This window comes from Perca flavescens, chromosome 19, assembly GCF_004354835.1.
Source record: "Perca flavescens isolate YP-PL-M2 chromosome 19, PFLA_1.0, whole genome shotgun sequence".
In the NCBI taxonomy this organism is placed as follows: domain Eukaryota; kingdom Metazoa; phylum Chordata; class Actinopteri; order Perciformes; family Percidae; genus Perca; species Perca flavescens.
In genome coordinates, this window is record NC_041349.1 from 21,729,779 (window position 1) to 21,757,340 (window position 27,562).

The 27,562-nt window shown below is 39.2% G+C and overlaps 2 protein-coding genes across 7 annotated transcripts in view; one reads left to right on the plus strand and one right to left on the minus strand.

The window, feature by feature from the left end:
- The first annotated feature begins 1,130 nt into the window (after positions 1 to 1,130).
- Positions 1,131 to 20,494, plus strand: sec24d (SEC24 homolog D, COPII coat complex component). The gene is made up of 23 exons (XM_028564577.1): positions 1,131 to 1,229; positions 2,386 to 2,588; positions 3,263 to 3,365; positions 3,724 to 3,860; positions 4,077 to 4,385; positions 4,914 to 5,083; positions 5,421 to 5,532; positions 5,925 to 6,052; positions 8,748 to 8,886; positions 9,034 to 9,149; positions 9,986 to 10,110; positions 12,342 to 12,533; positions 12,895 to 12,988; positions 13,807 to 13,923; positions 14,147 to 14,317; positions 14,973 to 15,069; positions 15,160 to 15,305; positions 15,614 to 15,752; positions 16,333 to 16,451; positions 16,634 to 16,813; positions 16,921 to 17,112; positions 17,528 to 17,617; positions 18,553 to 20,494. The coding sequence occupies exons 2-23, from the start codon at positions 2,438 to 2,440 to the stop codon at positions 18,691 to 18,693; spliced, it is 3,168 nt and encodes a 1,055-aa protein (XP_028420378.1). The 5' UTR covers positions 1,131 to 1,229; positions 2,386 to 2,437; the 3' UTR covers positions 18,694 to 20,494.
- Positions 20,495 to 22,618: 2,124 nt separating this feature from the next.
- Positions 22,619 to 27,562, minus strand: part of kcnip4a (potassium voltage-gated channel interacting protein 4a) — a 142,587-nt gene continuing 137,643 nt past the window's right edge. For all 6 annotated transcript variants that reach the window (XM_028564497.1, XM_028564491.1, XM_028564492.1 and 3 more), the window contains 6 exons: positions 26,354 to 26,423; positions 25,716 to 25,786; positions 24,983 to 25,090; positions 23,797 to 23,901; positions 23,641 to 23,703; positions 22,619 to 23,554 (listed from right to left, as the gene is read on the minus strand). In XM_028564497.1, the coding sequence (XP_028420298.1) occupies positions 23,507 to 23,554; positions 23,641 to 23,703; positions 23,797 to 23,901; positions 24,983 to 25,090; positions 25,716 to 25,786; positions 26,354 to 26,423 (465 nt within the window). In that variant the 3' untranslated portion in view covers positions 22,619 to 23,506. The remainder of the gene's footprint in view (positions 23,555 to 23,640; positions 23,704 to 23,796; positions 23,902 to 24,982; positions 25,091 to 25,715; positions 25,787 to 26,353; positions 26,424 to 27,562) is intronic.

Consider the following 27,562-nt stretch of genomic DNA (forward strand, 5'->3'; position numbering starts at 1 on the left):
AAATGTCATCCAACTTCTGCAGAAAATAGCTTTACATTTTGATAAAATATTTCAAATGATAAATCACAGACAGGTATAGTGTTCAATTCTCTCTTACAGCAACGTAAGAATATTGTGTATTATTCTGCATCGGTAGAATTGTGCGATCCCATCCTGTTTTCGGGCTATTGCAACCAAACATGGTTTATTATCTCCATTAGCTGAGTGTTTTGGCTGTATAATTCTGCCTCCTATAGTGTTAGTGTCTGCAGTGACATTACTTCATCAGGGCCATAATTGGGTTTAAGAGGTCTGGGGTTTGAATTGCCCATGCAATTGCCCACTTTTTTTTAAAACACTGTATGATTTGTGTTAATAAAATGTAAATTACTCCACAACTTGTGACCGACATACAAAAATGTTATCATTATACTGTATCATGTTCTATTGTAATTGTTCTTATTTTGTTTGCACTGTGTTTACTGTTATGGACGAAATCATCACCATGTCAATGCATACTTGACAATAAACCGTTTCTGATTTCTGATTCTATATCTATATATTTTGTGGCCCTAGAACTTAATCCTATCATTTGCTTAATCAATACATTTATGAAAATTAAAAATAATTTTCTTCAGTTGTCATCATCCATATTTTAAAATTTAGTCTCGCTAGGGTGTATTTTTTAGCTGTTGTTCTCCGTGTTTAGATAATGATGAACGCATGCATTCAGTGTGCTGACCATAGACTGTATAAAATTGGTGCTGACGTGTATCAGAGCCATGTCTTTTTTTCTCTATCCCTCTGACGTTTATGGGTTCCCTCTCTTTCACGCATGCGTACACCACTAGATACGACTGACTCGCATATGTCAATGCTGACTCGTAGCTAAAAACACATCGACCAAAGTAAAGCCAGAAGTTCCACTGTTTACTTTTCAACATCAAAGCATAACGTAACGTTTAAAAAACATGTTTTACAGAACGTCAATATTGTTTTATTAAGCTGTAAAAAACTAAGTTTTAGAAAAAACGAGAATTGTGTTTGTGTCATTAATGTCGTAAAAGAACGTTTATTCTTAATTACGTATTTTATTTTGAAATATCCAACCGGAAACGTTGAGTCTTTTCCTCTTTGGTGGATTTCGTCGCGTTACCAACGTAGCGACCGGCGCTTTGGTAGAGTTTGACGTGGCACTCTGCTTTCACTGAGGGCAATATACAGTGAAGAGGACTCTGCCTAATATTCAGGTAAATACCATCACGACAATATTTACACATGTAGCTAGTCAATACACATGTGTAATTCTATCTCGTTTAATCCTTTTTTTTTTTTTTACAAGGTATTTATGTTAAAAATGAATGCGCTTCTGGTGCAAAGGAAAACTTTGTAGTAATTTCCGCGTAGCTAGCAAGATGTTTTCTATCAATATCATCACTGGACGAGGTGAGGTGCTGTGCTGTCATGTTAATGCGCTCTTTCGATAAGGTGTTATATGTTATAGCCATGGTACTAACGTACTACACAGAGGACAATATGTGTGTCCGTTCAGCTGGATGCGAATTGAAGGAAGGCAGCTGCCTAGGGATGCTCATCTTTAGCCATAACGGTCTTTGACGTGGCAATTCTCGGAAGTGGCAGACACGATAACTATTGAACTGAACAATTATCCACGGTTATTTGTTGTTTTTTATGCTTTTTGTTTGGCTCCAATGTGTTATATCTATTTATTATGTAGTAATAAAGGGTTTTCGTGGAGATGTCAGTACGCAGCTGTTATTCTTTTGTTGACCCAGCTGTGCCAAAGTTCAACTTGTTTTAAAAAGGTTTGACACCCTGAAAAGGTCTACAGGCCCATTGCTTTTATACCTTTTATTGTGGAAAGGTGCAGTTGTCTGCACGTGTTCTTTAAATGGCTTTTTTACCGCCGGCATATATATGAATATTTATATTTCTGGAATTGTGCAAATGCGAGGTAGTATAGCTCTGACAGCAAAACAGAAATGGACATGTAACCTCACTTGAAGATAATATTAGCAAGGTAAGGCTCCTTATCTCTCAATAAGCAGTGTCAAAAGTCCATGTTAAGTTACACGAGTGTTGATGATTGCATGAGGTCAAATATCAGTTGTTGTTGGTGTGGCTTTTTAAAATGCTGTAAAAAAAAAAAAAAAAAAGAAAAAAAAGAAGAGAAATAGGCCTAGATTCAATAGGGTGGAAGCAAACTGTCCAGATATTGGAAGGTTGTCACCAGAAGTTGTCAGTTAGGAAGTTATTTGTTTACATTTACAAAGTACTACCTAAAAAAGCTTCATTGATTTCTGGTATTTGTCAAGAATAGGTGGAAACACTAAATTCCATGTATACATCACGCAAACTTAAAATTTCACTGTTTCAACTTAACAGGTTGTCAAAACTCATTCATCTGGGGATGAGAAGACAGTAACATCCCTTCAAAATGAGTCAACAGGGTTATGTTGCTGCACCCCCATACTCCCAAGCCCAGCCAGGGATGGGGGGCTACCAAGGTGGATTTGGGACTGGTCCTGCACAGCCCCTCTATGGGTACTATGGGGGACCGCCCCAGGCATTCACCGCTCCACCAACAGGTAAAGGACTTCTACTCTTGTATTTGGAATGTTTCCCAAATAACATGGGTGGTGTTTAGGCTTTCATTTAACAAGTCCAATCTTACTACCTAGCATGATCACCTCATTCATTCTTGAAAAATATCAATTGTAGCAACCAGCGGCACAAGCAATATACAGTAAATGTATTGGCTTTAATTTAAATGTTGCAGCACATTGAATCATGCTCTGTATAAATGAAGGACAAACAAGTCCCTAGACTCTCAGTAGAGCTACTAACATACTAAAGGTCTCTGGAAAATAACGTCAAAGACAACATACAAGAAACTGTCATGCTTTCTTGACAAAGACAATGTACAGCACTGGAACCAGGTTTCTGTTTGGATCAATTATTTCAGGCAAAGAGATCTGTTTGAGCAAACTACACACTTAACTCTGTGTAGCATTCCTTTAAAAATCTGTCTCAGTCTGCACATGTCCACATTGATGACCAAACTCTGACCCTCTAAGAACCTTAAGCTACATATTTACAGTGAAAAAGTCAAGAAACAAAAAAAGTAATGTTCAGATGTTTTGACAAGCTGTACTTTGCCGGATATACTGTATCAAAGATTTTGATCTAGAATGAGTTTACTTCTGATACAGTGAGGACCATAAACTTATACTGTACACATGGTGTCTGTTACTCACTGCAGGTATGATGAAATTACCAGTTTCCTCTGCTGCCGGTATGCCTCCACCCCCAGAGTCCAGTCAGTACAATCCAAATGTCCATCAGAATGGTGCACATCATCAAAGGTAACAATTTTCACTAAACAGCAACTGTTTCGCATGTCAGATTTTCTCTCTGAAATCAACAAAAATAGCGTAAGAATGTGCAAGTATTGCAGTTGAAATAGATGAAAAAAGATATCTACAGGTGATGAACCATAGCGGGCCAATATTTTTTTCTTGGCAAATCATTTAGAAACTTTGTGATCGTCTAAGAAGACATGTTTTTTTAATCTACAAGGATTAGAAGCAACAGATCTATTCAGACCATGTTAGCAAAAATGTCATAGTATACTGCAAATTAAAAACAGCTTTTTAGTATACTGCGCATCATGAGACGACACTGTACCTGCTGTATATTAATAAGTGTTCTTATATTCCTCAGATACCCTGCTCCACCAGCTGTTTCTGCTTCTTATGGACAACCTCTACAGTCCCAATACAACAGCATGGCCTCTTCAGCCCCGCCTCCAACGCAGCAGCTCACCAATCAGATGAGTGCTATGAACTTTGGCAACTATGGTTAGTCTGCGATTTACGGATTTATTCTCGTTACAGATCATACAGCAGGGAGTGACATACATAAATAACATCAAACAAAATAGAGCAGCCAAGTAATCTGCTTTATTGATTTTAGTATTTCAGTAGTCAGGATGAGACAGGGATTAGAACAATGGCAGCAAGTATGTACTCACCAGACTGTATTGCTTCATTTCACTTCTTACCGCAATTGTGTAGCCTCAGGTCCCATGCAGAGCCCTCCTCCAGTAAGCTCTGTAGCCCAGCAGCCTTTCCAAACACCCCCTCCTTCAGCAATGGGCCAGCCACAGATGCCTCCAGGTGCGCAGTCACCCCACATGTCCCCCCAGATGTCTCCACCACAGTTACAGCCAGGAAATATGCAAATGGCAGGCCAACCAATGACAGGCCCACCGATGTCAGGCCCACTGATGTCAGGCCAACCAATGACAGTTCCACCTATGACAGGCATGGGTAGACCCTTCCCTGGGCCACCTGCTTGTCAACCAGGATACCCACAGCAAGCAGGTAACTGTGACACTGTAAACCAAGAAAGGTTGATATCACACCAGTCAAAATAAGTATTCTTAAAGGGACATTACAGTTTTTTTGACAACATTGTATCAGTTACTTACTGGTAGTGATACTGATACATGGTCATTAGCCCAGCGTACAGATTATGTGGTCAGAGAAATCACCTGCTTGACAGACAGAAATTAACAACAACAAATTGGGGCAGTTAATATGAACAGAAAATGTTTAATCTTTTCATGCAGTTTGTCTTTGATGCTTGAATCTCCTCTAATGTTGCTCTGTGTCATAACTATTTTGTCTGGTCAAATAGTTATGTAATAGTCTGGCAGAAGAGTTATCAAGCTATATCCTTTTCATAAACATCAAAACAGTGTTTTCTCATTGCTAGTTTTGGAGCTGTCATATCAGAACTTAATATACAACTTACATTTAGTCATCAAAACAGAGCTCTGCTGCACACAATTCTACACTGTAGCAAATAAATATAATTTAATAGCCAGTATATCCTGTTTTTATGTACAGGTCAGTTTGGTGGAAACATGGCTGGACCCCAGCCAGGCATGCCAGGAGGTCAGTTTGGTGGAAACATGGCTGGGCCCCAGCCAGGCATGCCAGGAGCCTTCCCTGGAGCACCAGGCGGACTGGCGGGACCACCTCAGAAGAAACTAGACCCTGACTCTATCCCCAGCATAGTGAGTAGACGACTAATCCTCCTGAGACTTCATACGTTCACATACCAACACACCACATATGTCATTCCACATTTTCTGTCTGGAAATAGCAGCTTATTAATTCATCAAAAGGTGTCTGGGAAAGTTATTTGCATATTCTCTTTTGTTAACATTACTGAGTATTCACATTTCATATTTGGGCATATACTCAAGCAAAAGCAAACATAAACTTGATGAACATTGCATTATTTGTTTGCCATGTAGTTAATCTGAAGTATCCGTTGTAACATGTTGTCTACCTAACAACTCTAGAGGAATCAGATAGATAGTACTGTAATGCATAACTCGTCTGCTTTAGACTCAAGTCATTGAGGATGACCAAGGAAAACAAGGGGGAAAGGTCTACAAAACAAACCTCAGAGGACAGGTTCCACCTCTGGTTACCACCGACTTCACAATAGAGGACCAAGGTAACTCATCATAATAACACTTAAACCTCTATCCATGCTCAAAATATTTATAATAAATCTGTAGCAACTGTAGGTGAGCATCCAATTATCCCCATTAAAACTGTTTTATTGTTTCTTTCATTTTGGAAAGAAGATCAAAAAGTTTTTTAAACAGTTCTATGTGTACTTCATGTTGAGCATGTTGAGCAATCTTGTCTGTGTTATTTGTGGTATGCACTTTTATAATTTATAGGCTTCTGCTCAAAATGTAAACCTTTCTTTGAGAAATTTAATTATTGACTATTTCTGGTAATCTTAAATTAAACAAGGAGCTTTACTGTCCAAAGAGTGGTAACAGAAATGTGGTCTGTCATAATATCGACATCATCGACCCTTCTTTTTGCTAATCCCAGGCAACGCCAGTCCCAGGTTCATACGCTGCACCACCTACTCCCTACCCTGCACCGCCGATCTGGCCAAACAGTGCCAAGTGCCCCTGGCTTCCATCATTAAACCCTTTGCCAGTTTGCAAAAGAATGAGGTAAGTCGTGGTTTTACTTATAACTTAAAGCCAGTTGCCCCATTTAAAATAAACCCCCCAAAAAAAGAGAGAAAGACTGAATAGATTCCAACTGTCCAACTCTCGCAGGGAATGATAAATTCAGAGTGACAATTTATTTCTGACGGTTGGCCACCAAGAATCCATCGCTTGAGTACACTGTTATACAGCACTGTGTCCAAAAGTTTTGATGATTGTTTTCCCACTGTATGTTTATACATTGATGATGTTCAATCAGTCTGTACTTTTTGAAAGGAAGAAAAAAACGGAAGGAAAAAAATTCCCCAATACAAAAAAATCTTCTTGGGTGGGCCTAAATTCTATATATGGGAAACATTCATCCCACACCAAAGCATTTCTATCTTTAGAGTGCGCTGTGTTGAATGTTGTCCACTGTCATCTCAAGTGTGACTAATGAAACCTACAAGTACACATGTATGTGAATATCAGCAGTAGGAACACAAAATTATTGCATTTCCCATGGAGGATATTGTTATATTCTTCCATTTGAGTCTCACATAAAAAAAAAAAAATCTATTCTAAATCTAGCTGTTACAGGTAGTTTGGGCCTTAAAGGGGCTGCACTCGATATTCAGAACATTAATATAGCAGTAAACAACTTTTTTCTATGTAAAGATATAGTGGAGTAATGGCTTCCTGAGCAGAGAATAAAGTCACTCTCCCTCTTTCGCTATGCATATTAGTGCATGTGAGTGTGTTGGTATCAGGCTGATTACACACTGCAGGCGTGGCGTGAGCGTGGCGTTTCTGTTGGGTGTCAGCTGCGTGGATTTTGTCTGCCTTTACACACCAGAAACGTGTCTGACGCGGTGCTGCTGCTGCTAGCCTTGACACATGGATGTTTCTCATTGATAAAATTAAATACCATGTTAAACATATATATATATATATATATATATATATATATATAATATATACTGATTTGATTACAGCAAAGACAACGTCGGCAGTATTGATGGCAAAATAGGCTACAGAATATTTCGTTCTGTATTGACAGGTGCAATATTAGAAAATCGATTAAAAGAAAATTACATTCATATAGGCCTATCTGCATATCAAAACCTAGAGGCTTTCAAACATAAACATGTCATCTGTTAATATGTATTTGTGTCTAAATGACATATAAACATATTTTCCTATTCTATTTTGCCTGGAAACGCTTCCAACACGCTCGCGTCTCGCGTGAAAAATAGGCGTCGGTTCTATTTCTAGCAGGCACGCGTCTCGAGCCGTGCGTCTCGAGCCGTGCGTCTCACGCAGACAGTGTGTAAGCTCTAACCTGTTAACATGGGAGCCGAAATATAAACGGACACGCCACGCGGCTGACACGCTTGCGTGACGCGTCCAGTGTGTAACCGGCCTCAGACACCGTTGGCCGCGACAAAGCGTCTGTATTTGGCATCGAGTACAGTCCCTTTAATTTAGATACATGGTTTTGTTTATGATTTCCTACTGTGGCATTTAGTTGTAGGACTGAGATTGGTATATCTGCTTTTATTTTTAAAGTTTGGCACAGTAGAGTATTTAACCACCAAATGTACTTTTACTTTGATAGATGTCTCTGTGTATTACAAAAGTTAAGTTGTCCTGTAAGTGACCTCCTTTTGGATCATATGTGGTCCAAGAATCCTGCAGTAGATATTTCCCCCCACCACTCGCCTTGTCCCTTTGGCCTTTTTAGGCAATGTTAGCTTTCTCTCATCTGGCTTTCAGCTAATTAGCTAATGTCGGATCTACAGAGACCAATGGTGAAGAAAGTAGGTTTACAAAAGGAATCAAGCTTGAGTATTTTGCACTCTCAGATTTGATTCCATAGTGCGACATGGAGCATATTCACACTAAAATTTTACCAAAATAGTAAAAATTTACTCAATGCTCTAAGCATAGATATAAAACATGTACGTTTTATATCCATGGCTCTAAGTGTTTTATCTTAAAAGGGCATGCTGTTGTGCTGTTTTGTTTTCTGCATTGAAATAATATAAACACTTTCACTCTCCAATGTGAAGTCTCCAGTCTTATAATAAACCTACTTGCTTCTGTTTTATTTTAGTTGAGTTCATTTGAAGTTTTCAATTTTTTCTTAAATAAACAGTGTAAGACTACAGTCTTCGTCATCTGCAGGGCTGCATACGGTACTCAGTAGCAGTGCTGTGGTGTGTATATTAAACAGCTTCATGCTCAGCTTTTATATTCTACCTAAGACGAATCTTCTTTTTTTTTTGGGGCTTTTCTGCCTTAAATTGACAGGACAGCTAGGTGAGAAAGGGGAGAGAGAGGGAAGACATTCAGGAAATTGTCACAGCTCAGATTCGTACCCTGGACCTCTGCGTCAAGGCATAAACCTCTCAGTATATGTGCGCCTGCTCTAACCACTGAGCCAACCCGGCCACACAAGATAAATGTTCTTATATGAAAAGTGCAATGTGTATTGTTTGGGTGCCATGGAATAACTGATGCTTCAGACTGAGCAGTATGCACAAGAGTATGGTCCAAGTACAGTAAATATTGCATTGTTAAAACAGAGAAAAAGTCAAAGGAAATGATTTTACAATGAAAAGAAAAAAACATAAAAAATAAATAAAGGCCTAATGTAATTTAGGAACAGCTGTTGAAATCTTGACTATAATGTCTTTTTGTGTGTGTCATTGTGTAGACTCCACTATATGTTGTGAACCATGGGGAGACGGGCCCTATCCGCTGCAATCGATGCAAGGCCTACATGTGTCCCTACATGCAGTTTATCGATGGGGGGCGTCGCTACCAGTGTGGTTTCTGCAACTGTGTCAATGAAGGTACAGTACAATGCCAAATAAAAGATACATTGCGTTAACTTTGGAAATAAAAAAAGAAAAGTTCTTTAATTTAATTCAAAGAAAAGGTCAACCTTTAACCATTAATACATTGTGCACAATCAATTAGATTTCTCTGTCTTACCCTAGTGCCAGTCTTCTATTTTCAACATCTTGACCACATGGGCCAGAGGATGGACATCTACGAGAGGCCTGAGCTGTCCCTGGGATCCTATGAGTTTGTAGCCACCATGGATTACTGCAAGGTACAGGACTACTTAAGATCTGTCGACTACTATTCAATACACAGCATGCAGAGTGGATTAAGTTGATCAATAGAGACAAGCACTTAAAGTAAACATAGGGATTGCTGGTGTAAAGCAGATTTAATGCATAGATGAAAGACTTGCTTTTTCTGAAGGACTCTTTACATGATTCATCATAAGCTGATTATCAAAACCTAAGGCAGGACAGGCAGTGTTTAGCTCAGTGGTTTTGCAGACACTAGAAAGACAGCAATATTATTTGAGTGCATATCCCCATGGAGGCTGTGGCTGCTGAGAAGGCTGGCAACGCTGAATCACTCCACTGGCCTACTTTTGCTCTGTTTATTAAGACTTATAAACAGCCTCTGTAGCGACTATTAAACAAAAGGTGATTGTCTTGTCATGGGTTGTAACTGTGGAAACATAACAATGTCTTTCTGACAATCCCCTTCACACACACTCCATTGCCCTCCATTTAGGAATGCATAACTGTCATGGTCTCCTCACAGCTACCCCAAGTTATATGCAAGCACTAACGGAAACCAAATCTCTGGAATTTGAGAATAGTAAGGTGGAAGGAATAAGGGTAGGCCCACAGGTTTTGGGCCTCTGTTGATATTGTATGATTAAGAATTTCTAATTTAAATTAGATGATGCAGGACTGAAAAGGGGAATACTTTGTTTGGTCATGACTAGTTTATTCAGGAAGGAATATTATTTCTCATTTCCTTTTGAAATCAGGTATTTTATGCTGCATGCCTGTGAAGCCATGTTAGCTTGGAAAGATTTTAAAATAGCAACTGATTTATTACACCTGCTGCCTTCTTCTCACACAGAACAACAAGCCTCCGAATCCTCCCGCCTACATCTTCATGATTGACGTGTCCTATAACAACATTAAAAGTGGACTGGTCAAACTGATATGTGATGAGCTGAAGAATCTACTCGAGAATCTGCCCAGGTACATACACACACACACACACACACACACACACACACACACACACACACACACACACACACACACACACACACACACACACACACACACACACACACACACACACACACACACACACACACACACACACACACACACACACACACAGTACAGGTAGGAATGAAATATGTATCATCTGCTACATTAGGTGCTATGCATCTTCTATACCGACTTGTAGAGCCCTGTGCAAGAGACTACCGTCCACTAATACAGTTCACATCCAACATATGCCTTGCCGAAAAAGGACTTCCCTCAAGTCTTAAACACCAAGCCAACTATTTGTTCTCATCAGCTGAAAATTCTTGCATAAAGTTTTACAGATGGTGGGTATTGGTTAGGGAGAGCTGCTAAAAATGGAAAACATTATAGTGCAGGCTCTCATCTCTGAATGGAATCCAAAACAAAAAGCTTTGTCATACAGAAGACACTGGTTTTGTGGTAAGCATTACCCCGGAAGTACGTTTTTGATTTATCGCGGAGGAGAGGATGATGTACTTCACCTGGTTACTCCTAAAATACACTTTTGTCTTCGCTCCACTTCATTAGTGCCAGCAGCAATATATCCACATTTGTCTGCTGCCATGACATCACCCTTAAAACACTTAAGTGTACTCCAGATAAGACTCTTCAGCTGTGTTTGAAGCTTTACTTTTGTTTTTACAGGCCCTAAATCAAAGCATTAGGACAACCTGCATTTTTATATAGTTCATGTAATTGTGCAGTATTTGCCAAATGCAATTTAATTCACTCTAGATAAAGCTAGAGCCCAGTTTAAGTAAGTGCAGATGTAGACATGGACTTTTTTTTTTTAATCATCACTGTCTGGTATAAGGAAGACCAAAATAAACTGGTCAACACAGCGCCTGTGACTAATGCTCATAGAAAAGCTGTGGGCTCGTAGTTGACCAGTGGCATATATACTTAAAGGGTTTTGCAATTGTTTTAAGCCATATTACATGTTCCTTAGTGTGTCTGCATGATTTAAGAAGAGAGACCTACAAACTGCAGATGGTAGTGACAGTAAAGAATGCTTTTAAATTACTATGATGGTGAAAGGTTTTGATGTATGGTTTTGGTTCAAGATAGCTACCACACCCCAATTCAGAGTGTTCTGGTTAATGTCTGGGGTTTTCATGTCTTTATTCCTTTTAGTGGCACTTATCTTACAGTCAAAAGACATTTTTTGGTAACACTATTTTTTTTATAGGTCAGTAACTTCTTAATAATTTCCTGCAAAGTTTCCAGGGAAGGACTCTGTAATTTGGTACTAATTAAAGGGAAAACAGACAGTGCTCAATTGTTACACTTTCACAATTAATTAATTCAGATTTTTATCTTAACATAGATAGTCTTTTAGTCAGTGCACAGTCAGCTAAATCTGCAAAACCCTGCAATTTGGTAACTATACAATTCAATTTGATGAATAATAAATAGTAATATTTACTTTGGGTTTATATGAAGCAGTTCAAGGAAATTTATATTTACCTTTTTAAGTAGTGCCAATATGTATCATAGTTCTTTCCAGAAAACCTCCTCAGAAACTATAATGAAAATACAGACATGTAAAACAAAGTGTTACCCTCTTTTCTGAAAGTGTGAATCTAGGAGCAATTTGATTGTAATACTGAGAAAAAGAGAAAAAAATGAAATAGCAGGCATGACTCACAAGTAAATGGGTTTGGTTGTTTTCTTCACCAAACAACATTTACTCGGTTTTTGTAATTTCCTTCCCCTCTCTTTGGATCACCACTTGAGACATTAAACATTAATAAACATGTCCATATTGGATGTTATTCCACTCCTGGATGCATGTTTATACTTGTCAGTTTCACATGGTTGGGAAATGGCCATTTTATATGGTGAAATAGTGCTTGAGAGATTCAGCCATCCCAAAGATAAACCAGTTTCCTTTGCATTATAAAAGTGCTGACTTCATTATGTTATTTAGGTAACAGCATGTTTGCTTTAGTAGTTTATAGAACAGGGACCTTATGGCAGTAGAAATATACAAAAGGTACTGAAAGCAGTTAGGATCTCAACAATGACTGCATGATGAAAGCAGGTTCTTGTTAACATGGCAGCTGTCACATTTATACACTGCTCACAGGCAGCCATTGTAAAATAACATTTCAACTGACTTACTTGAAACATGCTGGAATTCACTGAGGCTTGTTCACTCTCTCTCTCACCAGTGAGGAAGGTATGGAGAGCTCTGCCATTAAGGTGGGCTTTGTCACCTACAACAAGGTCCTCCACTTCTACAACGTGAAGAGCGCTTTGGCCCAGCCTCAGATGATGGTGGTTTCAGACACAGCGGAGATGTTTGTCCCGCTGCTTGATGGCTTCCTCGTCAACTATCAGGACTCGAGGGCAGTTATCTACAAGTAAGACACAACTTTTTCAGTGATTTGTGGATTAACTGTTTATCTTCGTTGCCCCATGCTGAAGGGGGGGAGAGAGAGAGAGAGAATCAGACATATTTATCTCAGGAATTATCTGGTGTTTAATCCAGCTAAATAAAAAAATTGCACTAGATGGGAAACTGTTTAGTTTGGAATAAGGATTGACATGGCTTCAATTTTTTTTAAAGAAAAAAACATTCATGAGAAAAACAAAATAGGGAAATAATGAGTGTTTTACTTGGATACATTTCAACTAGACGTTGACATGTGAAGGCATTTAACAAGGCAATGAGAACAATGTGACATGACAATTAAGCCATGATCCTGTCCCTCTCCTCTCCAGCCTCCTGGACCAAATCCCTGATATGTTTGCAGACACCAACGAGAGTGAAACAGTCTTTGTTCCTGTCATCCAGGCCGGCGTGGAGGCATTCAAGGTTAGTCACAGTGTGACAACTGTCAACATGAAGTGGGAGACTAGAGGCCTAATGCAACGTCCCTAAATCATGCACGGCTGCTATAGGCTTTTGTCTTTAAGAAGTGAAAGATCAAACGCCATTAGCACAGTTGGAGACGTCCTATTTGACAAGTTACATTTGCTTAGCACCAGTGTTCGTCATTCTAACACACCGGCCTCTTTTATATATATTTTTATCACGATACTGATGGATTCCAGTAACATGTAGTGCAACAACAACACATAACTGTGTGTTTTTCTAAAAAGGTTAATCACTTTAAATGTAAACTTACAAGGATTGTTCAATTTGTCTAAACATTTCAGACGTACTGCTCACTCCAACTTAGGCGTTGACCTCTGAACTCAACCTATCAACTAAGTTTCTTTTTTTCTCTTCCTGATATGTTTGTGTTTACTTTCAAGTCCAACAACCTTTCCCTGTATTATGAGGTCAGTGTTTTGGCGCACAGTAAAGGGAAAATTCACACACAGCTTTTAATTGGAAGCAGTTGTGGCATTACATAACAACAAATAGACTGTGACTCATTTATTTGTCCATGTTCATATTTTGGGTTTTGCTTACATCTTTATCTTTTCGTTATCAGTTGATTTTGCAACACAGGGGAGTATTTTGTACATAAAGTTTATTATTATTAGGAGAATACGATCCTCTGCAGAAGTGGAATTTTGCACTTCATGACCTTTCATTGTTAAGCCATAAACAACAAGTCAGCAAGGAACATACTGCACACTTTGTGTGATCTTCTTTTTGAGATGTTTTTTCTCTCTCACCTCCAGGCAGCAGAATGTAGCGGAAAGCTCTTCATCTTCCACTCTTCCATGCCCTCGGCTGAGGCTCCTGGCAAACTGAAGAACAGAGATGACAAAAAGCTGGTCAACACTGAAAAGGAGAAAGTGAGTATCTTGAACGTATATCGTACAGCATATTCTGAACTCCAAATACAGACTGCTGGCAGTTGTAGACTAAGTAAAAGCACAGTGCCACTAAGCATAGCATAGCATAGCACTCATCTGCATGATTGGAGTCAGTTGGATGCTACCTTTGAGCTTAATTTGAAATTAGAAACTACTATTGGGAACTGCTGACTCCAAATTCAAATCTCTGTGTTTTCCTTAGACTCTGTTCCAGCCTCAGAAAGGAGTGTATGAGCAGCTGTCTAAGGACTGTGTGGCACAGGGCTGCTGTGTGGATCTCTTCCTCTTTCCCAGCCAGTACATGGACATAGCAACCATGGCTGATGTGCCCTCGCACACCGGAGGCTCTGTCTACAAGTACAACAACTTCCAGGTACAACATTGTGCATACCGGTTTACAGTATGTTCAGGCAACTGAAAACACACACAAAGATACTGCAAGCATCACACCTAAAGGATATGGATAGTGTTGCAAAACCACTCAGTTTTTATTTCTTGCCATTACACTAGGAAGTCACAGAAGGCGAAGACATTTGAAGCCATATAAAAGCTGGTTGTATCCACATAATAACTTTGGCGCAGTACCCGCAGTCTATTACAGACCTGTCCCATAGGAATGGTGCAACAAGTGTGGGAAATTATTCCAAACTGTACAAACAAACCACACACAAAGGCAGTACAATGCAGTTTAACACACATGGACAAAATCTATAATAAACAAGTTTCATATAACATCACAATGTAGGTGTAACACACAACAGTAAAGCATTTTGTTTTACTTATTAAAAAATAATCTAATTTAGTGTGGTACAAACTTATTACTAAATTCTATTTATTGTTAACTTTGGCCCAAACGGACATATCAGGAAATCGTGGTATCAGACAAAATGACTTGTGTTAATGTACAATGGTGAGCCACAGACTGTCCTTGGCGTGGGACCAAATTGTGACAATACTGCCATCTGCTGGTTAAAGCTTATGCACATACAATATTTTCTGCCGACTCAAATGCACTCGGATGTCATCAGGTGGAGACTGATGGGGAGCATTTCCTGAGAGACCTGAGAAAAGACGTGCAGAAGAGCATCGGATTTGATGCCATCATGCGTGTTCGTACAAGCACAGGTAAGGAAAGCTTTTGCATTTGGTATGTACAGATGTATCACAAGGAGTTACCTCCCAGTAATTTACACTTCTGTGTATGTCTGTCCTCAGGTTTCAGAGCCACAGAGTTCTTTGGTGCCATCCATATGAACAACACCACAGATGTAGAGATGGCAGCTGTGGATTGTGACAAGGCTATAACCGTAGAGTTCAAGCACGACGACGCGCTCAGTGAGGAGACCGGGGCACTCATGCAGGTATGTGCCTTTTTAACCCTCGTGTTGACTAAGGGTCAAATTGACCCGTTTTCAATTTTTGTCTTATATCAGAAAATATGGGACGTAGAAATAAGCGCTGAAAATGTAAAGAACATTTTTTTTACAATTTAAAACGTTGGAAAAAGCAAAAACAAACTGAAAAAAAGGCGCCAAAAACGTCTTTTTTCAAGGTTGACAGGAAGACCGCACAAGGGTTAAAATGTGCCTTGTTTAAGGAAAAAAAAATCCATGTATGCTGTTTTGTCAGGAGTTAAACCCCTAACATATGTTTGGATTCTGTTTCCCAGTGTGCCTTGCTGTACACCACCATCAACGGACAGCGACGTCTCCGCATCCACAACCTCAGTCTGAACTGCAGCTTGCAGTTGTCGGAGCTGTTCAAGAGCTGTGAGACCGACTCACTCGTCAACTTTTTCTCCAAATCAGGTAACTGTCCAAGATCTCCCCCACACTTACGGCTTCATTTTATCTTCAATTTAAAGTTTTCGCTTCTAGCCAAATGCAAAACCAAAAATGTAGTTTTCCTTCCATGATCTATGAGCAGTCCATTATTGCACGAGGGAGTCATTCCATCCTGTCCGCTTTCTTTATTTGGGGGTTTACTGTAGTGCAGCCGTACCCTGCTGATGTACTGCAGCATCATCCTGACCTTTGTTGGATTTACCCCATGCATCACTTGAGAATGTACTAATACTCACAGACTTATGAGTAAAAGAACAATGATTGTGGAAACGAGGACCACATGTTTCACATAAAGTACAGATGAAACTGAGCCTTTCTGTAATCTTCACATAGTGAGCCTTAAGTACAGCTGTATTACTGACCTTCCGTTGCCTTCTTCATTGGTCCGGCTACTCTTCAGCTCCCTTGTGCGCTCTCTCTTCCCCACCTGCCTGATTTTTGTCATCATTCATCCTTTGTGTTTCACTCCCCTACTTATCCTTTGCTGAAAGCTCCTCCTCCCCTCTCCTGTTTTTCTGACTAACCTTTTCTCATGCCCACTCAGCTTGCCGTGCCATATTGAACCAGCCTCTAAAGAATGTGAGGGAGATCCTGGTCAACCAGACGGCCCACATGCTGGCATGCTACAGGAAGAACTGTGCCAGCCCCTCTGCTGCCAGCCAGGTCAGTGTAGGACAGCGCCTGGAATCAAATGTGTCGTGTTTAGGCCTTGATTTTAAGATACAAAGAACTCCTAGATGTACATAGCATATGTAATACAATATATTGTGTGACTGTAACTAAAGATTCGATCGTACATCCATCTCTCAGAAATGATTTTATGCCTGTGTCCATGTGTACTGTAGCTGATCCTGCCAGATGCCATGAAGGTGTTCCCGGTCTACATTAACAGCCTCATGAAAACTGCTCCCTTGGTCGGCAGCACCGAGCTCTCAACAGATGACAGAGCCCATCAAAGGCTGGCCATCATGGGCATGGGGGTGGAGGACACACAGCTGCTGCTCTACCCACGTCTCACCCCGCTGGTATGGGACAAATATTTTGTACACTTTGCATATAGAAGGGAATGTGTGTATTTATCTGATTTCAGACAATGTTGTAATCTTAATAAGTGTGTTATTTTTTTTCTCAGCACAACATGGACGTCAGCAGCGAGGCTCTGCCGGCTCCAGTGCGCTGCTCGGAGGAGCGTCTGTCAGACTCTGGCATGTTCCTGCTGGAGAACGGCCACTCCATGTTCCTGTGGCTGGGCCAGGCGAGCCCTCCAGACCTCATCCAGAACATCTTTAACCTGCCCTCCCTCGCCCACCTGCAAGGAAACATGGTCAGAATTCATTTAATATCACTTCCACCTCAACATATTTATAAACCAAATCAAATGTTTTTAGAGATATTAGATGAGACATTTGCTCACCTCTTCGGTGTCTTGATTTTATTCAATATCAATCATTTGATACATCCAACTCGTAGATTAACTCGACAAGTTTAACCTATAAAGTGAGCTAAACTGAGTCAACAATACTGTAATTAAAAACGTACACAAAGTTCAAAGATGGACATTTTATTTTTTTACGCAGAGCTCCGACAACATGTGGTACTGGTACTAAGGGGAAGGAAGCAGAGCAAACATTAAAAGTATTCGTGTTAATGAGCTGTTTGTTTCCCATCCTCAAATCAATAGTTGACTTATTAAACCTTATTTTAGACTTAACCAACCTTCTAATTGTTTTTTTTTTCAGTGTGCGCTGCCAGAACTGGACAACCCATTATCAATCAAGGTCCGATCCATCATCAGTGGCCTGATTGAAAAAAGGGCGAACTCTATGAAGGTAAGATACCCAGAGCAGCAACGTGCTCCCCAAAATCTTTGTTTGAAAAAAATAAAGCATGCATTTTCTTAAAAAAACAACTAATTAATACTAGAGAAAACATTTTGGTTGAAGTAAAGGCTGTTTAATGCTTCTGTGTCGAATCGACGGCGTACCCCCGCAGACCCCTCTGTGTCTATGCCGGACCCTAAGCCGTAGCCTGACGTGCACCTCTCGAAAAATGGAACTACACGTAGCGGCGACGCACGTCGCTCGGCCGTGGCTTGGTAGCGTTGCATTTCCCCCCGATTCATTTCTTGGTTCTTCTTCTCCGTAAACAACATGAAATCAAGGGGAGAGTGAACTGTTCCTACCGTGGTCAGAAAACACAGGGGAGACACTTTGTTTCTCTCACTGTGACTCTAGAGTCTGAACTCGCTCCGAAGCTAATCGCTGTCACTCTCCCACTTCTCCCTCGCTCTACCACACACACGCCGGCTTGATGCACACACCAGCGCACAAGTATAAACATCAGGCCACTTATGTAGGCTACAGCGAAAGCTCTGCGTGGAGCCTCCACACAACCATTAAACAGCCTTAACACAGGGTAGAACAAATTGAAGCTAACTGCCAGTGCAGCTTTTAATTAACTCTGCCTCCCTCTAGTGGATTTAGTATGTAAATACTTTCCCCCACAACTGCTTCAACAACCTCATTTAATATTTTTTGTTGTCATTTTGCTATTTAAACAAGGCACTAACATGTTGTATGTAAAAGCTGAACAACCCTTAGTCACATGTCATTAATGTAGCTGTGGCAAGTTGAGTACATTTTGAAGTACAAAGGCCAATGTGCACGTAAAAGACAGCTGGTATGTGTAAAACGTCTAGTTACCTGCATTTGAACTGCAAACAGATCATGCTTTGCTTTGCTTACTCCCCCCCCATCCTTCTCAGCTTCAAATCGTGAGGCAGAAGGACAAACCAGAGATGTTGTTCCGTCAGTTCCTGGTGGAGGATAAAGGCCTGCACGGCGGAGCTTCCTACATGGACTTCCTTTGCTACGTTCATCGAGAGATCAGGCAGCTGCTCACTTAACCCCCCACCCCCCCCCGAACGCTCAGCCTCAGTGTTCCCTTTCCTGACTGGCCTGGGAGAAGCGCGCCATCTAACGGACCATGCACAAACCTTACAGGGTCAGTCTCAAATCTTAAGGACGGTACACAGAAAGAAACTTTTTAAGTGTTTTATAAAAACAGAAAAAAGGAAACAGGGAGAGCCTTTTGAAATTTATTCTTGAGAGTCAAAAGCTGCCTTTCCAACAAGGCTTTTGTCACACGTTAGTGTACGCACAGTATGATCTTCAAATAACCACCTGTCCCTTGAGGAACTTCCAAGCATTTTCTGCACAGATACTTTGTGTGATGGACTGTGGAGACTGGAATGACATCAGTGTCTAAGGCTGAAATGCATAATGGTAGAACGCCCATGAGCATAAGCAATACACCATGTATCTCCACAGTGCAGTCAACTGAGTTTTGCATTTTATTTTGGAGATTTACAGGATCAAGACAAGGGGTTATTTGGGGTCAATACTGTAATGTTCACTTTAGAATTCAGTAAAGTTAGCCAGTCTTTGTTATACACGACCTTCTCCCATACAAAGAGTCTCAGTAACCCATTTTAAAATCTTAATTTCTTTAACAATTAATGCACAAATACATTTTACAATATTTAAATGACTTATAAAAGGGTTCAACATTTGTACACACTTTTGCTGTCCTGTGGAAAATGTCCTAAAACAAACCTACACGCAAGTAGTGTATCCACAGTACCAGGTTTTTCATAATTTAGCAGAAACAATGCCGCTGTTGCCAGGACTGAAAATGATTCCTGTCATTACACCGTGAGTGATTCAAAACATTCGATTCACCAACAACAACAAAAATGTCAAATTCTTTGACCATTTATAGCAGAGACTTGATCTTCACAGCGTGCAGTGATGAAAAAAACGTTTTGTTTTGGTGTTCTGAGATTACAATGAAGTGAAAACAGCTGTTGCTCTACATGGAGAAGGACACACTCCTGTGTCCTGATGACAAATGACACACTTTTCCTACACTGCACAAGTCAGAATTGGAACTAAAAAAGGGATGATTAAGGGAATGGATAGCCATTGATTTCAATCAATCTAACAAGAAAAATAATAATGATCTGTTCTTTTTATTGGGATTCATTTTGAGAAACCCGTTCAGCCACCTCCAACAATGCCATATTATAATGGAACTAAAAGGTGCCAACTGACGAATCTGACATGTGCAGGACAATAAAATCATCAGTAACTATTGGATCAAAGTTTTTGTAAGCAGACTTTTTAGTGTTAAAGAAGCCAAATTCAGTAAAATCTTGTTACACTAACTATATTCTGCAAAATTTTCTGTAATGATGATATGTAACATTTCAGTCTTGAGTACAGCAATAGCATCATACTGTATTGCATTGCTTGTCTTTATAGAGGTAATGGCCTCTGTGTAATTCATGTATGCATTTGATAAATATTGTACGATTTTGTCTATGTGTGGCCTACAAAGTCTTTTTGTACATGAAATACACAACCTATGTTTTCAAACTATGACCATTTGCCTTAAATTCATATGATAGTTTTAGAAACATATGATAAAGTATATGTCCTAGAGGTCTATTTCAATCTTTTTGGTTTGTATGCAAACTTATCTCAGGTAATTTGAGTACCTTAATATTTAAAGAAGTGATTTAAATTGAACTGGACAGATGGACGTTTGTTTTTTGAGTTGACTTATGGACATTCACGGGCGTTGTGCCATGTATATTTTATTCCAAACCCTTAACAAATTTTGTTTGAATAAAATTCTTGACATAACTATTGTTTCTCTATTGTTTTAGCCTTTGTACAGTACAGAAAATTCAAAGAATGTATCTATAAGTGTGAATATACTGGTATTTGTCTAAATATTCAACACAGAAAAACCTCATACATAAATGTTTTCAAAGAAAAAGTAAAAAAAAAAAGTAAAATGTAACTGACATACTTCCTTACAGTACTATACCTAAGGTAACCTTAATCAAAATGTGCACATTCAGTCTGCTGATCGGTGGTCATCTTCGTCATTAAATCTACTGTACAGTGTCCAAGATTCAATTTTGGATAGTTTACAATTACAAAAATTATTAAAATTCAAGTACAAGGACACAGTCCAAAATGAACACTAAAAGTAATATACACACATCAAACAAGATTCATTTTGTTTCTTATTTCATGATATTTAATCCAGTTGGCAAATAGTATTTTTGTCCTAGTGTGTGTTATCCTCTTGCCACCATGAGGGGGAGTCAGATGATTGTTCTTCAGTCAGCGATTATTCAGAATAATACACTTTTTGATCCACAATGTGATCTGCTAATCTGGTTTATAAAGCATGCACCATGAGATCTTACAATACATGTCATGTAAGACTTGCAAAGCTAGAACGTTAATTGTTCTGAATTTAAGGGCAAGTTTCCAAAATTACAGCCAGAGTAAAATGTTTTAATATATATATTTTATTTTACAGTTTTCGGCGGTGATCCAGAATGAAAATCTGCAGAATCTAGGAAACTCTTTTTCTGCTTATGAGTTTAATTTATTTATTTTTTTAAATCTGCAAAATAATCTGCGGAATTCTGCGTCTGTAGATTCCGTGTGGCCCTGTATGCAAGCGATCCAATAATGTGGATTTTAGAATGTACTATTAATGTGTACAGACCACAGCAGTACTATAAAACATTTCCCTCTCTGATGTTTACCAAATACAAAATCTGAAGAATTGTATGTGGCACTATTATAGCACACTGATGTGATTTAAAAGATTTGAATTGTGTTACTTAAGTGTATTAAGTAATTTAACACACATTTGAAAGTTTAAGGTGTATAGTTTATTTTTTTCACTTTTGTCAGAGATAGCTGACTTTGGATATTATTTACAGAAGAAATGTAGAAATGCTATATTATTTTCAGAAAGAACATCCACTGGGATATATTGTAGATCTATTCAGAAGTGGGTAATGTTGCAAAAGCAGTTACTTTTCATAATTATATTTCTGAGAATAAAAACGGAGTTGCCAACCAAACAAACGTATCACATTTTTACAAACCGTAAGGCACACAAACACAAATCACAGGAAGAAAATGGCATTTTTTTGATGGAGATATACACATTATCTCCAATAACATGAGTAAAAAGAAAACAATTGAGAAAAATTTGCTATTTTCTTTACTAAACTAATAGATGGCCAACATGCCTCACTGAGGATAATGTTTTATGTTTGTGACTATACAGTGAAGGAAAATACTGTGTGAACACTTTGAATGAAAAACAACATGATAAACTGTCAACGAATTCCCCAAACATCAACCAATTCTTAAGTGTATATCAGAATTGGGGTTTCCTGGTTTGATGGCTACTTCTTGTATCCAATATCCAAGTCATTGTGAAAAAGAAGAAGAAAAAGTCAGCTTGAAACACTCAGTAACTCACTTACATAATGTCCAGACACGTCTCCAGTAGTTTCCAACGAGCAACAGGAAGTCAGTTAGTGAGATTCTACCCAGCATGCCTTGTGTTTGCTCACATTTGGGGCCAAGCAATGCTTTAATCACAGGCAGCAGGAACCGATCAGGCTGAATAGGTGAGGGCAGCTGGACTTTGGCCCACAGGACGAGGAGGAGGAAAACTGCAGAAAGCGTATTAGCCGACAACCCCCAAAAAGTGTGTATAATACAAAGTTACAGTGTTTGCATCAACAACCAAACCCCACTGCCCTTTCGCAATAAAAATAGTGAATTATATGAACAAATCTAAAGACCTGAAATTCACCCGAGAGCAAACTTTCATTTAATACTGTACAACCAACAATCTTTTGTACAATGACCATAATACCATATAAATAACCTCAAACACTGCTCTTAGTGTAAACTCCTAAACAGTACTTCAAAAAAAAAAAAACATATTGATAGATGGTTTACTTTACAGGAAATATACATACAGTTAAATGAAATACACTGAAAGCAGCATTGATCTTATGACAAAAAATACCGTCGTCTAATTCTATACTCATGGGAAATATAGTTACCTGTGTGCTTCTGTAGACAAACCATTGATATTATGGTCCGATTTTGACATCAATACAATCCTTGTGTTGTCTCATTCTAGTTGGCAAGTAAACATGAACAAAGTTGAAAAGTTTTGATCTAATGCGCTATCTGTAGTATATACACTTTAAAAATGGTACAATGTATGTTTTCTTTTTTCCTAAATGCTTCCTTGAAAGAGAAAAAAAAAAAAGACCAGCCACAATGGGTAACTAAGTCGGGGTAAGAACACTCTGGAATTGAGAGCCAGTCTGGAATGTAAAAACGGAGAGGGGTGTGAAGTTACCTCAGGTATTTAGTTCTGGTTTTTGTATGCTGTAAAAATTCACAGTGATTCCACTTGGCAGTAAATAAAAGTCAAGGCTGCAGAGATAGAAGCATTCTCTCTAAAAACCCCTTCAACGCAAATCTCTTTTTCCCGTGTGTGTTTCCATAATGCAGTTTGCAGAATAGAAAGACAGTCCAGAGACTAATGGTGAAGACCATTAAGGGTTTATGTTTTCATTTTCACTTTTTTCCTCTTATTAAGTTTTTATTCAATAAAATTGTCAAAATGCAACTCATTCCAGAGTGTTCGCACCATATTGCCTACTTCTACTTGCTAGCCCACAGTAATGAACAATAATTTTTTTATGTATGATCAAAAGTCTGCATAGCACACTGTACACAGTATGAGTCCATGTCAGTTATTGGGCCAAGCTAAAGATGATGTTCTCTTCCAAAGCCTCCGCAGTCAGCCAAAAGTTAAAGAACATTTTCAAAGAGGTGCATTGATCGCATGATGTTTTCATCCTGCGCACAAATAGAAACAATGTAATGAGAAAAACAGAAAGTGTGCCAACAGTAGTGAAAGAGATGTGTCGGGATATCCAGCTTACATTTTGGCAACAGTCGATAAACTCGTCGATGGTTACCACTCCGTCTTTATTCTTATCCATCTTCTGTTGGAGACGGAGACAAGGAAAGATGAAAAGCTGCCTCTATACTGTGACTGACATTTACAGTGCAGCGAGCGCTGACGACGACACACTTGCCTGAAAGAATACTTCTACATGCTGACGAGGCGTCTCCTCTCTGAGGACAGGGTATGTGCATTTTCCCATCATGTCGTAGATGGCCTTCATGATGTCTAGCATTTCCTGCGACACAGAAAAGAGTCAGTTTGCCCAAATTACAAAAGAAGCCATTCCTCATTTACTCCAAACGGAAAGCCGTTGGATGATTTGGGCTTTATGTGCCTGAGATTTTGAGCTTTAGATATTTCTGCTGCTACTTCAACTCAATTAAAAAGGTGAATGGAACCCCATTTGTGGTGTTCAAAGATTTGAAAAAGGACATTTGGAAAAGTGAAAAGAGGCAATGTTCCCGTTCCTCTGGCTAATCCACAGACCTCACTGTCGACGTTTTTTATTGGAACTACTTCTGCTCAAAGAAATAGTCTCTATGAAAACTGTTCATTGTGCAGTTTGTGGGTCATCCAGAGTAACAACAACACTGTACTGTTGACTTTTTAGGCTCTAGGGATGGTAATGGCTGTTGTTGACTGACAGATATAGCTCAACTAGTATTTGATCAAGTCAAGTATTCTACATCTATTTGTCCCCAGAGGCGCAACTGGCTTCGCAGCAGTGATAAATACACAGGTGTATCTGCCAAAGCAAATAGAACATGAGCTTGCAGATTTGTCTGGTTTCTAGGCTAGTCCACCTCAGGAGGAGTTGTAATAACTTTGGTGATCCCCTGACTTACCATCCAGGGCCATCATCAGGTCAAAACTTCTATTGTCATTTATAACCAAATACCTGCTAACAACTAACTAACAACATGGTCTCAAGGCAGTTTGTGAAATGGTCACGTTATTTTAATCTATTGATTCGTGTTCACGGGGACGTTTTTCTCATTTTTTTCGTGGTGGCCAGCACGAAATGGTCTATACGGAGATTGCGGGGGAGGACGCCTCACACGGCGGGAGACGGCTGCAGGGGACGCGTGACAATAACGGGAAGGCCGAGATTGGGTTAAGGAAAAAAACAACGGGGAAAGGACGCCTCATATGCCGGGAGACAGCCACAGGTAACGCGCGACAATAACAGGACGGTTAACGGGGAAACAAAGCGCCACACACGGGACGCGATCCCCGGCCTCCGGGGTGAAAGTCAGTTGTGAAAAAAATAACAGGAGAATATTTAGGTTATTCAGTGATTCACTGTTGGGACATACCTCTTTAGTGATATATCCATCTTTATTGATATCATACAGGTTGAAAGCCCAGTTGAGTTTTTCCTGGATTGTGCCTCGCAGAAGGATAGAAAGGCCCATAACAAAATCCTACAGTGAAAACAAGATTCTATGAGAATTGTATAAAATATACACATTTAAAAAAATGTGCTTTTTGTAAACAACAAGTACTCGAAAACCTATGAGATAAACAAAAACAAAAATATTCACCATGCACATTACATGTAGGTAGTATTTCAGCTGATTTCATGCATCAACATTTCTGCAAAAATAAATGATGAAACAGCAAGAGTACAGACGCTATAAATCAAAATTCCTTGTTATTCAAGTTATTAACAGTCTTATAATCTGTGTTGGCCCTCAGGGACTCCCCTTACTTTTGAACTGAATTCACTGCACATTAGCTCTGGTTTGGCATAATGACATCTTTTCTGTCCTAATAAGCAAATCTATGCCCTTCATAAATATTTATCACGTGTTGATAGCATCTCAAGTAGACTTACTTGGGCTAATTTAAAATGATTGGGGTTGCCACAGTGTAATTCATTGGGGGCTCACAGAGGTTGAAACATTAAAAATGTTTAGTTTGATGTAGTTTTGTAGCAAATTTCAGTGATGCACAAGACTTTTGCAATTGTTGACATTCTCAACACACACATACAGTACACTACTCGTCGATTCTTTAGGAATAGGAATATGACATTACTTGTCTTACCTCAAAACTCACAGAGCCATTGTGATCTGTGTCAAATGCATTGAACAGGAAATGAGCGTATGTTGAAGCATCTATGGGGAGAGAAAAAAACATATGTATTAAATAAAAAAAAACAATGCTGTGATTACAGCTCAATCAACACCAGCAGAAACACCTACTACAAACAAGAGACAGTGGTTCAAAGTTTCGTAGCTTTTCTGGAGAACTTGTTAGAATCAGAATGTGTTTTCGGTCATGATGAGAGAGAAGAACAATATGCTTAGAGCGAAGACTTTTACCATTGTTCCCTGTGATGTGAGCCATTATATATACTTGTCTGCCTTTCTTCTTTCTGAACAGCTATATCAAAGCCTCCTAATGTTTTCTCTCTTGTTCCTCGGGTAGAATCTTTTCCATAATGAAGAGAGCAAGCAGTGAGCAACTCCAGCCTGCATAAATAAAAATTACTTTCTCACTCTTCCCCTCTCTCTCTCACACATTTCCTTCGATAGAAGTTTTAACTTAAAAAGTACTCTGGACTGGGTGCAATTTTTCTAAACAGGATTGAAAGGCAATTTGTGTTAGTCCAGCACACAGAGGAGATAAGAAGCAGCAACACAAGCTGCAAAAACAAACCAGCAGGCTCACATGACACACACCTCCTTGTGGGAAGAACTGTGCGTAGATGTCTTTAAAAGTTTCTTCGTTGACGACTCCACTGGGGCATTCCTGGAAGACATAATGGAATTGCACATGTCATTCAGCATCTATATTAAAGACTCCTTCCTATATTAAAGTCCTTGCCTTAAATCTGAGTTTTAGAAGTGCCAATCATGGTCCAATATACAACTTGCACAAGTGTGACTGAAACTTGAAAGCTCCAGTGCACACACTTCCCTGAAATGTCCATTTTCAGTGTCTTGCGTCCAATGGTTAAACTTTTAAAATTAACAATCATTGCATATTCATAGATTCTGATTCTTTTAACGAGGGGGAAGGAGTAGATGTAATTTGAAGAATTTTTTAACTTTTCTTTTTTACCTTTTGGAAAAACCAGACAAATTAGTTTTATATGCCTTTAAACACTTCTAAATAGGATTTTAAACATTTAACAGGCAAGAGGATAAACTAAAGCCAGCCTTCCCATGTAGCCAAACATTACCTAAGGAAAAATGTAAAAATTATTAAAGTAGATGACAATATTTTATATTTAAAGAGGAACTTAGCTGAAAATCTTGTCTTTTCTAACCTCTAGTGGTTAAACCTACATTGCTTCAGTGATCAGGTTTCAACGCTTTTTTACTGGTCGGGTAAGTCAATTCTGAGGAAAAACGTCGACCCCCCATAAAAAAAAAAAAAGCTTCTGAAATGTAAACAAAAATGTAAAAAAAATGGCAAGAAATTTTTTTTTTATTTGTCTTACTAAACCTTGACAGTTTCTCAGACCGACAGCATGTAATACTGTAGATGATACAGGCTCATGTTCAATTTGGTGGTATTCAAACTGCAACCCCTCCAGGCCTCAATAGATATCTTGTCCACAGTCATTCAGTGTCACCCACCTGTGGTTGTTTGGTAGCATTCAGTAGAAAAGACTGAACACTCTTACATAACACCTCCAAGGTTTGCGTTTGTCTCCCTTTAAAAAGGAAAAATGGCCAAGCAAAGGCTCAGTGGATGACCTTGCTCAGCACAGTGTGGTTATAAAGGCAGCCAGTTTTGCAGCTTCAATTTCTGCTTGATGCGAGGCTGCACACTGCGGCAGTATATTGAATCTTTGGGAAATGCTCCCCCTATATAGACAATTTCCAAACCGGGAGGCACATGTGTCTCTAGGGTTTTCTATACAAGAAAATAAACAACGGCCA